The sequence below is a fragment of the Bradysia coprophila genome, unplaced genomic scaffold, assembly GCF_014529535.1.
Source record: "Bradysia coprophila strain Holo2 unplaced genomic scaffold, BU_Bcop_v1 contig_219, whole genome shotgun sequence".
Taxonomy (NCBI): domain Eukaryota; kingdom Metazoa; phylum Arthropoda; class Insecta; order Diptera; family Sciaridae; genus Bradysia; species Bradysia coprophila.
In genome coordinates, this window is record NW_023503481.1 from 1 (window position 1) to 10,928 (window position 10,928).

Below are 10,928 nucleotides of genomic sequence, written 5' to 3' on the forward strand. Positions count from 1 at the left end.
TGGAAAACGAGTGCGTCGTGACAGACGTGCAATCGGAACTTCGAAAGTTAATTTTTTAATGAAGTCAAATTAATGATCAATCGGGTCCAGCGATTGCCCACAATGATTTTAGGCAGCAATGGAGTTACATGCATCGAAAGCAGTAACAAAATCCGTATGCATTTGGCTGTGTGTGGAAAAATTTGATGGTTTTAAGGGGCACTGCAACCTCTACATTCTATGGCGCTGTCCGCACACTCTTTCCAATTTCGATTTATTTCGATTCTTTTAATTTGGGCCCTCTGTGGCAGTTGGACCTTTAGCTAGTCCTCGTTCTTCGTCAGATTCACTTTTTTACCACTTTCGATCCATGGAACAACTATTGATTCCGACATACAAAAGCACAAGCACACCAGACATTCACGAGCCAACATTTACGTGAGGTTTTGTTCGATGTTTATTAGAGCTAACCTTTTCATCATCTAGACCTGTGAGTCTGGGAAATGTTTTTTTTTCCTGACTGGAATAATCAGTGAAATGACCACAAACAGTAATGGTATGGCATGAAATCCACGCCACTAACACATTGAATGCGAGTTACAACGCGTTCGAATTTCTTCTGCAGACATCATTGTTTACTAACCCATTGACTGATTGACGCAAACAACAGACCGTTATTTTAACTCGGTTGGTGATGGACAAAAAATTTTATGTTCCAGAAAAGACAGTCAACGTTCGCCTTTAGGATCTTCCTTTAAAAGTGGAAAAAGTCGGTTTTCTTGACTGCCCCATATATGTCAACATCTGTACAGAAATAGCGACTGAAAGTGGACGGACCACACACAGCTCAAATTTATTTCTATTAACGAATTGTGGATGGGCGACATTGCATTTTGTTTGTTTGTCTTCTACTTAATGATTGCTAGCAGATTTCATAAAGAGACTGTCTAAATCTAATCAAGCCTAAAGCTCAGCGACCACTCTCAATTATGTAGAACAATATTAAAAATCATGGCCAAAGCCCAATTACAGTTAGACGGAGTAGAGCCACACCCAAAGTTTCGGAGTCGGTTTTTTTTGTATTATTTTCGAATTGATTTCAAATGTTTTTCGTAAATGAAATGGTGGCTCTGAAAAGAGCCGTTTGTTTTGATGTCGGAGATTTCAATGTGAAACCATTTTTTTTAAACCAATTTACTTGGAGCTGGTGTATTTGGTGACGGCTTTTGTGCCTTCACTGACAGCGTGCTTGGCCAATTCACCAGGCAACAACAGACGAACAGCGGTTTGAATTTCCCGACTGGTGATGGTCGATCGTTTGTTGTAGTGAGCCAAACGGGATGCTTCGGCAGCAATGCGTTCGAAAATATCATTAACGAAACTGTTCATGATACTCATGGCTTTGCTCGAAATACCAGTGTCTGGATGCACTTGCTTCAACACTTTGTAGATGTAGATGGCATAAGATTCCTTACGCTTGCGTTTCTTCTTCTTGTCGCCTTTCGAAATGTTCTTTTGCGCCTTACCGGCCTTCTTGGCAGCTTTTCCGCTTGTCTTTGGTGGCATGTTTACTGAACGATACACTCAATGAAACTATATCAATACCGTCACATTCGTACCGCACTTTTATATTCACTTTTGTTCAACGAGATGGCTCCGCCCATTCATCCATATGGTTGAACGAACGTGCATATAAAGACAGTAGACGCGTACGTTCGGTATCATTCAGTCATTCAGTTTCGTGCTGTAAACAAGTAAATTAAAAAACCAATTTGAAAAATGTCTGGCCGTGGTAAAGGTGGAAAAGTTAAGGGAAAGGCAAAGTCTCGTTCGAACCGTGCCGGATTACAGTTTCCAGTCGGTCGTATTCACCGATTGTTGCGTAAAGGCAACTATGCCGAACGTGTCGGTGCTGGTGCTCCAGTTTATTTGGCAGCTGTGATGGAATATTTGGCTGCTGAAGTATTGGAATTGGCTGGTAACGCAGCCCGTGACAACAAGAAGACCAGAATCATTCCACGTCACTTACAGTTGGCCATCCGCAACGACGAAGAATTGAACAAGTTGTTGTCGGGTGTAACCATTGCCCAAGGTGGTGTTCTGCCCAACATTCAGGCAGTTTTGTTGCCGAAAAAGACCGAAAAGAAGGCTTAAGTGCCCTGTATACTGGAAACATCTCGAGTATACCCGAAAAAACGCCCTTTTAAGGGCGACCAAAAATTTAACGAAAAACAATTGAATCATTCGATAGAATAATACGAGAAAAATAGAAGCTTTTCTGTTGGTGCTGCGTTCATTTTCAGCTGCAATTTTAAAGAACAAAGCGTTTTATGATGCGCAACTCGCATGGCTTTAATCAGAAAATATCAAATTTGTTATCGTCGCCTTAAGTCAGACGCTATACTCTTTGTAACGTACACAACTTGTGAATGAAGAAAAATGGATGGGTCCCTTTGTGTTGTTTTTTTTTAGCCTTTTCCCTTACACAATAATTTCCCTAGCCCAATTTTGCTACTGTTGTTAACGCTCCATTAATTATAATCGAAAACAGAACTAATCTCAAGACGTACACATGCGTCACACATTCAGAAGTTTCATTCGAAATTCAATTTCATCATTAACATTATTCCTCTCATCATATAGGGTTTTGTATTATTATGTTCGAAAGTGAGTATCGAATCGTTTTATTTATGATTTTGGCGGCCTGAAAAGGGCCATTTTAATAAGCGCGTTGCTCTTGTTAACGCAGAATGATTAACCTCCGAAACCGTACAATGTACGTCCCTGTCGTTTCAAGCATAACGACATCCATGGCTGTTACGGTCTTACGTTTAGCATGTTCCGTGTAGGTGACTGCATCTCGGATAACATTTTCCAAAACTTTCAGAACACCACGGGTTTCTTCATAGATCAAACCGGAAATACGTTTGACACCACACGACGGGCCAATCGACGAATGGCTGGCTTCGTAATACCTTGGATGTTATCACGCAAAACTTGTGCGATGACGCTTGGCGCCTCCTTTTCCCAAACCTTTACCACCTTTACCGCGTCCAGTCATTTTCAATTTTATTTTTTATTCGAACTGTGCAACACAACGACCAAGTCGATACTGAATGTTTTGCAAGCGGTACGCACTCATTTAATACACTTCTCCCCTCCACTTGCATTTTCCGTTTTCCGCTAAAATCTTCAATTTCCGCACAAATTTCGATTTTTCTCGATTTTCTATTTGCTGTCGACGAAATTAAGGAAAATCAAAAAGAAAATTTTCCGATTCCAGTCGACAAAGTTGGGAAAATGCAAACATTCCGTGCCATACAACGAGCTGTCAAAATGATATAAATAGAGGGAATGTGTTGCGCTCTCCTCATTCTGTTTCTGATCGTTGACGAAGCAAACAACAGCAAAAGAGAGAAAAATGGCTCGTACAAAGCAAACTGCACGTAAATCGACGGTGGCAAAGCACTCGTAAACAATTGGCCACCAAGGCTGCACGTAAAAGTGCACCAGCTACTGGTGAGTTAAGAAGCCACATCGTTATCGCCCTGGTACCGTTGCATTGCGAGAAATCCGTCGCTACCAAAAGAGCACCGAATTGTTGATTCGTAAATTGCCTTTCCAACGGCTCGTTCGTGAGATCGCTCAGATTTCAAGACCGATTTACGTTTCCAAAGTTCGGCTGTTATGGTTACAGGAGGCCAGCGAAGCCTATTTGTCGGTCTGTTCGAAGACACCAATTTGTGCGCAATCCACGCAACGAGTTACCATCATGCCAAAGGATATCAATTGGCCAGACGTATTCGTGGTGAACGTGCTTAAGATGTTACATAAGTGACACATCCCACAATCAAAATCGGTCCTTTTCAGGACCAACAAATTCATAACGAAAACGATACGTTCATTTTCCGTATAAACAATAATACAAATTACAAACCTTTCGAGTATAGGAGATGAGAATATTGGGCAGATTTTTCAACTGTCAAAAAATACAAATTTCAATCGAACAATACCGTAGGCAGCAACAGTACATTTTTTGTTGAGGCATGTGGGAAGGTTGTATTTCGAAGCAGAGGATATCCACAGAAAATGTGAAAAATTGGTTTTTGTTCTTTTTTAGTTTTGTTTACGTAAATCAACAGAACTTGATTAGGATGTTCGATAGGCAGTGATCAGTCCTAAATTAGTTCAGCATGACCAGCTTACATAAAATAATAAGATACATGGGAGCCTGTAGTGTACATAACATGTTCAATTTCGTTAAAAGTAGCTCGAAGAATCAACGAATCAACAAAAATTCTGATTTTATGGCGACGAGTCGTAGTGTCGCACTACTATAGTAGACGCGTTGTGTATTATTAATGGAAATGGATTGCACGTTTTCGTCAGCAATTTGGTAGCCTAATAAGGGCTGTGTTTTTCAATGCAATCGGATCATTGCAATTTTATAATTGGCGAAAATTCCGTGTTTTAAGGAATTACTTCTTTTTTGGTGCAGCTGCTTCTTGGTGCTGTTTCTTGGCTGGAGCTGCCTTCTTGGGTTTTGGTGTTTTTGGCTTTTTAGCGGCAGCTTTCGGTTTCGTTGACTTTTCCTTTGGGCTTTTGGTGCCTTCACGGAACCAGCCTTCTTTGCTGCTTTAGCTGGTGCTGCGGCTTTCTTCTTCTTTTCAGCACTTTTTGGCTGCAGGTTCTTCTTAGCTGGAGATGCAGCTTTCTTCGCTTTCGGTTTCTTTTGCACCGGTCGCTGCTTAGCTTTCTTGGGCTTGGCAGCAGCTTTCTTCGGTGCCGATTCGGACTTTGATTTTTGCAACAGTAGCAGAAAGTTTGAATGAACCAGAAGCACCTTGCCTTTGGTTTGGATCAATTTGCCACGGTAACGGCACTCTTCAGGTATTTCTTGATGAAAGGCGATAGTTTCTCGCATCGATCTTGTAATTGGCTGTGATGTACTTCTTGATTGCCTGCAACGATGAACCACCACGTTCTTTCAGGCTTTTGATAGCAGCATTAACCATATCGGCTGTTGGCGGATGGGTTGGCTTCACTCGTGGTTTCTTCGATGCAGGCAGAAGCAGTCTTGCTTTTCTTTGCAGCTGGAGATGAGGTAGCTGGGGGAGCAGCTTCGGTCACAGCAGTGTCGGCCATTGTAAATGTTTTGTTTTTAGATTTCGGTTTGAAAGCGTTGAATGTTTGCGGTACACACGATTTGCGTATTTTTATTCGAAAAATGCGGTGCAAATGTGGTACTGACAAAACATTAGTCCCTCACGGAAACAACATCATGCCTGTATAGCACGATACAAAACTTTGCACAAAGTAGTCCAACCGTACACGATTGTCCAAATTGTTAATTATTTTGGGGAAACCCGAGAGCCGTCCGGGATGTTGTGATGGATTCGTAATGTCGACACTCTAATCTTAATCGTGAGGTCATCCAATCGTCCAAGGTTATTCAATGTCGCATGGAAAACGAGTGCGTCGTGACAGACGTGCAATCGGAACTTCGAAAGTTAATTTTTTAATGAAGTCAAATTAATGATCAATCGGGGTCCAGCGATTGCCACAATGATTTTAGGCAGCAATGGAGTTACATGCATCGAAAGCAGTAACAAAATCCGTATGCATTTGGCTGTGTGTGGAAAAATTTGATGGTTTTAAGGGGCACTGCAACCTCTACATTCTATGGCGCTGTCCGCACACTCTTTCCAATTTCGATTTATTTCGATTCTTTTAATTTGGGCCCTCTGTGGCAGTTGGACCTTTAGCTAGTCTCGTTCTTCGTCAGATTCACTTTTTTACCACTTTCGATCCATGGAACAACTATTGATTCCGACATACAAAAGCACAAGCACACCAGACATTCACGAGCCAACATTTACGTGAGGTTTTGTTCGATGTTTATTAGAGCTAACCTTTTCATCATCTAGACCTGTGAGTCTGGGAAATGTTTTTTTTTTCCTGACTGGAATAATCAGTGAAATGACCACAAACAGTAATGGTATGGCATGAAATCCACGCCACTAACACATTGAATGCGAGTTACAACGCGTTCGAATTTCTTCTGCAGACATCATTGTTTACTAACCCATTGACTGATTGACGCAAACAACAGACCGTTATTTTAACTCGGTTGGTGATGGACAAAAAATTTTATGTTCCAGAAAAGACAGTCAACGTTCGCCTTTAGGATCTTCCTTTAAAAGTGGAAAAAGTCGGTTTTCTTGACTGCCCCATATATGTCAACATCTGTACAGAAATAGCGACTGAAAGTGGACGGACCACACACAGCTCAAATTTATTTCTATTAACGAATTGTGGATGGGCGACATTGCATTTTGTTTGTTTGTCTTCTACTTAATGATTGCTAGCAGATTTCATAAAGAGACTGTCTAAATCTAATCAAGCCTAAAGCTCAGCGACCACTCTCAATTATGTAGAACAATATTAAAAATCATGGCCAAAGCCCAATTACAGTTAGACGGAGTAGAGCCACACCCAAAGTTTCGGAGTCGGTTTTTTTTGTATTATTTTCGAATTGATTTCAATGTTTTTCGTAAATGAAATGGTGGCTCTGAAAAGAGCCGTTTGTTTTGATGTCGGAGATTTCAATGTGAAACCATTTTTTTTTTTAAACCAATTTACTTGGAGCTGGTGTATTTGGTGACGGCTTTTGTGCCTTCACTGACAGCGTGCTTGGCCAATTCACCAGGCAACAACAGACGAACAGCGGTTTGAATTTCCCGACTGGTGATGGTCGATCGTTTGTTGTAGTGAGCCAAACGGGATGCTTCGGCAGCAATGCGTTCGAAAATATCATTAACGAAACTGTTCATGATACTCATGGCTTTGCTCGAAATACCAGTGTCTGGATGCACTTGCTTCAACACTTTGTAGATGTAGATGGCATAAGATTCCTTACGCTTGCGTTTCTTCTTCTTGTCGCCTTTCGAAATGTTCTTTTGCGCCTTACCGGCCTTCTTGGCAGCTTTTCCGCTTGTCTTTGGTGGCATGTTTACTGAACGATACACTCAATGAAACTATATCAATACCGTCACATTCGTACCGCACTTTTATATTCACTTTTGTTCAACGAGATGGCTCCGCCCATTCATCCATATGGTTGAACGAACGTGCATATAAAGACAGTAGACGCGTACGTTCGGTATCATTCAGTCATTCAGTTTCGTGCTGTAAACAAGTAAATTAAAAAACCAATTTGAAAAATGTCTGGCCGTGGTAAAGGTGGAAAAGTTAAGGGAAAGGCAAAGTCTCGTTCGAACCGTGCCGGATTACAGTTTCCAGTCGGTCGTATTCACCGATTGTTGCGTAAAGGCAACTATGCCGAACGTGTCGGTGCTGGTGCTCCAGTTTATTTGGCAGCTGTGATGGAATATTTGGCTGCTGAAGTATTGGAATTGGCTGGTAACGCAGCCCGTGACAACAAGAAGACCAGAATCATTCCACGTCACTTACAGTTGGCCATCCGCAACGACGAAGAATTGAACAAGTTGTTGTCGGGTGTAACCATTGCCCAAGGTGGTGTTCTGCCCAACATTCAGGCAGTTTTGTTGCCGAAAAAGACCGAAAAGAAGGCTTAAGTGCCCTGTATACTGGAAACATCTCGAGTATACCCGAAAAAACGCCCTTTTTAGGGCGACCAAAAATTTAACGAAAAACAATTGAATCATTCGATAGAATAATACGAGAAAAATAGAAGCTTTTCTGTTGGTGCTGCGTTCATTTTCAGCTGCAATTTTAAAGAACAAAGCGTTTTATGATGCGCAACTCGCATGGCTTTAATCAGAAAATATCAAATTTGTTATCGTCGCCTTAAGTCAGACGCTATACTCTTTGTAACGTACACAACTTGTGAATGAAGAAAAATGGATGGGTCCCTTTGTTGTTTTTTTTTTTTAGCCTTTTCCCTTACACAATAATTTCCCTAGCCCAATTTTGCTACTGTTGTTAACGCTCCATTAATTATAATCGAAAACAGAACTAATCTCAAGACGTACACATGCGTCACACATTCAGAAGTTTCATTCGAAATTCAATTTCATCATTAACATTATTCCTCTCATCATATAGGGTTTTGTATTATTATGTTCGAAAGTGAGTATCGAATCGTTTTTATTTATGATTTTGGCGGCCCTGAAAAGGGCCATTTTAATAAGCGCGTTGCTCTTGTTAACGCAGAATGATTTAACCTCCGAAACCGTACAATGTACGTCCCTGTCGTTTCAAGGCATAAACGACATCCATGGCTGTTACGGTCTTACGTTTAGCATGTTCCGTGTAGGTGACTGCATCTCGGATAACATTTTCCAAGAAAACTTTCAGAACACCACGGGTTTCTTCATAGATCAAACCGGAAATACGTTTGACACCACCACGACGGGCCAATCGACGAATGGCTGGCTTCGTAATACCTTGGATGTTATCACGCAAAACTTTGCGATGACGCTTGGCGCCTCCTTTTCCCAAACCTTTACCACCTTTACCGCGTCCAGTCATTTTTCAATTTTATTTTTTTATTCGAACTGTGCAACACAACGACCAAGTCGATACTGAATGTTTTGCAAGCGGTACGCACTCATTTATATACACTTCTCCCCTCCACTTGCATTTTCCGTTTTCCGGCTAAAATCTTCAATTTCCGCACAAATTTCGATTTTTCTCGATTTTCTATTTGCTGTCGACGAAATTAAGGAAAATCAAAAAGAAAATTTTTCGATTCCAGTCGACAAAGTTGGGAAAATGCAAACATTCCGTGCCATACAACGAGCTGTCAAAATGATATAAATAGAGGGGAATGTGTTGCGCTCTCCTCATTCTGTTTCTGATCGTTGACAAGCAAACAACAGCAAAAGAGAGAAAAATGGCTCGTACAAAGCAAACTGCACGTAAATCGACCGGTGGCAAAGCACCTCGTAAACAATTGGCCACCAAGGCTGCACGTAAAAGTGCACCAGCTACTGGTGGAGTTAAGAAGCCACATCGTTATCGCCCTGGTACCGTTGCATTGCGAGAAATCCGTCGCTACCAAAAGAGCACCGAATTGTTGATTCGTAAATTGCCTTTCCAACGGCTCGTTCGTGAGATCGCTCAAGATTTCAAGACCGATTTACGTTTCCAAAGTTCGGCTGTTATGGCTCTACAGGAGGCCAGCGAAGCCTATTTGGTCGGTCTGTTCGAAGACACCAATTTGTGCGCAATCCACGCCAAGCGAGTTACCATCATGCCAAAGGATATCCAATTGGCCAGACGTATTCGTGGTGAACGTGCTTAAGATGTTACATAAGTGACGACATCCCACAATCAAAATCGGTCCTTTTCAGGACCAACAAATTCATAACGAAAAACGATACGTTCATTTTCCGTATAAACAATAATACAAATTACAAACCTTTCGAGTATAGGAGATGAGAATATTGGGCAGATTTTTCAACTGTCAAAAAATACAAATTTCAATCGAACAATACCGTAGGCAGCAACAGTACATTTTTTGTTGAGGCATGTGGGAAGGTTGTATTTCGAAGCAGAGGATATCCCACAGAAAATGTGAAAAATTGGTTTTTGTTCTTTTTTAGTTTTGTTACGTAAATCAACAGAACTTGATTAGGATGTTCGATAGGCAGTGATCAGTCCTAAATTAGTTCAGCATGACCAGCTTACATAAAATAATAAGATACATGGGAGCCTGTAGTGTACATCAACATGTTCAATTTCGTTAAAAGTAGCTCGAAGAATCAACGAATCAACAAAAAATTCTGATTTTATGGCGACGAGTCGTAGTGTCGCACTACTATAGTAGACGCGTTGTGTATTATTAATGGAAATGGATTGCACGTTTTCGTCAGCAATTTGGTAGCCCTAATAAGGGCTGTGTTTTTCAATGCAATCGGATCATTGCAATTTATAATTGGCGAAAATTCCCGTGTTTTAAGGAATTTACTTCTTTTTTGGTGCAGCTGCCTTCTTTGGTGCTGCTTTCTTGGCTGGAGCTGCCTTCTTGGGTTTTGGTGTTTTTGGCTTTTTAGCGGCAGCTTTCGGTTTCGTTGACTTTTCCTTTGGGGCTTTTGGTGCCTTCACGGAACCAGCCTTCTTTGCTGCTTTAGCTGGTGCTGCGGCTTTCTTCTTCTTTTCAGCACTTTTGGCTGCAGGCTTCTTCTTAGCTGGAGATGCAGCTTTCTTCGCTTTCGGTTTCTTTTCACCGGTCGCTGCCTTAGCTTTCTTGGGCTTGGCAGCAGCTTTCTTCGGTGCCGATTCGGACTTTGATTTTGCAACAGTAGCAGAAAGTTTGAATGAACCAGAAGCACCCTTGCCTTTGGTTTGGATCAATTTGCCACCGGTAACGGCACTCTTCAGGTATTTCTTGATGAAAGGCGATAGTTTCTCGGCATCGATCTTGTAATTGGCTGTGATGTACTTCTTGATTGCCTGCAACGATGAACCACCACGTTCTTTCAGGCTTTTGATAGCAGCATTAACCATATCGGCTGTTGGCGGATGGGTTGGCTTCACTCGTGGTTTCTTCGATGCAGCAGAAGCAGTCTTGCTTTTCTTTGCAGCTGGAGATGAGGTAGCTGGGGGAGCAGCTTCGGTCACAGCAGTGTCGGCCATTGTAAATGTTTTGTTTTTAGATTTCGGTTTGAAAGCGTTGAATGTTTGCGGTACACACGATTTGCGTATTTTTATTCGAAAAATGCGGTGCAAATGTGGTACTGACAAAACATTAGTCCCTCACGGAAACAACATCATGCCTGTATAGCACGATACAAAACTTTGCACAAAGTAGTCCAACCGTACACGATTGTCCAAATTGTTAATTATTTTGGGGAAACCCGAGAGCCGTCCGGGATGTTGTGATGGATTCGTAATGTCGACACTCTAATCTTAATCGTGAGGTCATCCAATCGTCCAAGGTTATTCAATGTCGCATGGAAAAC

General features: G+C 41.6%; 8 protein-coding genes across 8 annotated transcripts; 3 read left to right on the forward strand and 5 right to left on the reverse strand.

The window, feature by feature from the left end:
- Positions 1-1,107: 1,107 nt before the first annotated feature.
- On the reverse strand, positions 1,108-1,569 carry LOC119075506 (histone H2B-like). Its single transcript, XM_037181973.1, has one exon. The coding sequence runs from the start codon at positions 1,543-1,545 to the stop codon at positions 1,174-1,176; it is 372 nt and encodes a 123-aa protein (XP_037037868.1). The 5' UTR covers positions 1,546-1,569; the 3' UTR covers positions 1,108-1,173.
- A 127-nt stretch (positions 1,570-1,696) lies between these two features.
- LOC119075514 (histone H2A) lies at positions 1,697-2,196 on the forward strand. Its single transcript, XM_037181985.1, has one exon. The coding sequence runs from the start codon at positions 1,759-1,761 to the stop codon at positions 2,131-2,133; it is 375 nt and encodes a 124-aa protein (XP_037037880.1). The 5' UTR covers positions 1,697-1,758; the 3' UTR covers positions 2,134-2,196.
- Positions 2,197-4,457: 2,261 nt separating this feature from the next.
- Positions 4,458-5,124, reverse strand: LOC119075501 (histone H1-like). The gene is made up of 3 exons (XM_037181967.1): positions 4,992-5,124; positions 4,589-4,875; positions 4,458-4,514 (listed from the first exon to the last, which is right to left on the reverse strand). The coding sequence occupies exons 1-3, from the start codon at positions 5,122-5,124 to the stop codon at positions 4,458-4,460; spliced, it is 477 nt and encodes a 158-aa protein (XP_037037862.1).
- A 1,489-nt stretch (positions 5,125-6,613) lies between these two features.
- Positions 6,614-7,011, reverse strand: LOC119075515 (histone H2B-like). The gene has a single exon (XM_037181986.1). The coding sequence runs from the start codon at positions 6,987-6,989 to the stop codon at positions 6,618-6,620; it is 372 nt and encodes a 123-aa protein (XP_037037881.1). The 5' UTR covers positions 6,990-7,011; the 3' UTR covers positions 6,614-6,617.
- A 131-nt stretch (positions 7,012-7,142) lies between these two features.
- On the forward strand, positions 7,143-7,637 carry LOC119075513 (histone H2A). The gene has a single exon (XM_037181983.1). The coding sequence runs from the start codon at positions 7,203-7,205 to the stop codon at positions 7,575-7,577; it is 375 nt and encodes a 124-aa protein (XP_037037878.1). The 5' UTR covers positions 7,143-7,202; the 3' UTR covers positions 7,578-7,637.
- Positions 7,638-8,130: 493 nt separating this feature from the next.
- Positions 8,131-8,563, reverse strand: LOC119075519 (histone H4). Its single transcript, XM_037181989.1, has one exon. The coding sequence runs from the start codon at positions 8,491-8,493 to the stop codon at positions 8,182-8,184; it is 312 nt and encodes a 103-aa protein (XP_037037884.1). The 5' UTR covers positions 8,494-8,563; the 3' UTR covers positions 8,131-8,181.
- A 239-nt stretch (positions 8,564-8,802) lies between these two features.
- LOC119075510 (histone H3) lies at positions 8,803-9,322 on the forward strand. The gene has a single exon (XM_037181979.1). It carries the CDS (start codon positions 8,858-8,860, stop codon positions 9,266-9,268), a length of 411 nt encoding a protein of 136 aa, XP_037037874.1. The 5' UTR covers positions 8,803-8,857; the 3' UTR covers positions 9,269-9,322.
- Positions 9,323-9,846: 524 nt separating this feature from the next.
- On the reverse strand, positions 9,847-10,684 carry LOC119075509 (histone H1-like). The gene has a single exon (XM_037181978.1). It carries the CDS (start codon positions 10,600-10,602, stop codon positions 9,931-9,933), a length of 672 nt encoding a protein of 223 aa, XP_037037873.1. The 5' UTR covers positions 10,603-10,684; the 3' UTR covers positions 9,847-9,930.
- Between the last annotated feature and the right edge of the window lie 244 nt (positions 10,685-10,928).

Bases quoted from the DNA above. Each gene is read 5' to 3' on its own strand.
- LOC119075506 (XM_037181973.1), bottom strand. From the start codon at position 1,545: ATGCCACCAAAGACAAGCGGAAAAGCTGCCAAGAAGGCCGGTAAGGCG.
- LOC119075514 (XM_037181985.1), top strand. From the start codon at position 1,759: ATGTCTGGCCGTGGTAAAGGTGGAAAAGTTAAGGGAAAGGCAAAGTCT.
- LOC119075501 (XM_037181967.1), bottom strand. From the start codon at position 5,124: ATGGCCGACACTGCTGTGACCGAAGCTGCTCCCCCAGCTACCTCATCT. The intron at 4,876-4,991 runs GTTAATGCTGCT...CCTTTCATCAAG, and splicing joins ATCCGCCAACAGCCGATATG to AAATACCTGAAGAGTGCCGT. The intron at 4,515-4,588 runs GCACCAAAAGCC...CCAAAACCCAAG, and splicing joins AGAAGGCTGGTTCCGTGAAG to AAGGCAGCTCCAGCCAAGAA.
- LOC119075515 (XM_037181986.1), bottom strand. From the start codon at position 6,989: ATGCCACCAAAGACAAGCGGAAAAGCTGCCAAGAAGGCCGGTAAGGCG.
- LOC119075513 (XM_037181983.1), top strand. From the start codon at position 7,203: ATGTCTGGCCGTGGTAAAGGTGGAAAAGTTAAGGGAAAGGCAAAGTCT.
- LOC119075519 (XM_037181989.1), bottom strand. From the start codon at position 8,493: ATGACTGGACGCGGTAAAGGTGGTAAAGGTTTGGGAAAAGGAGGCGCC.
- LOC119075510 (XM_037181979.1), top strand. From the start codon at position 8,858: ATGGCTCGTACAAAGCAAACTGCACGTAAATCGACCGGTGGCAAAGCA.
- LOC119075509 (XM_037181978.1), bottom strand. From the start codon at position 10,602: ATGGCCGACACTGCTGTGACCGAAGCTGCTCCCCCAGCTACCTCATCT.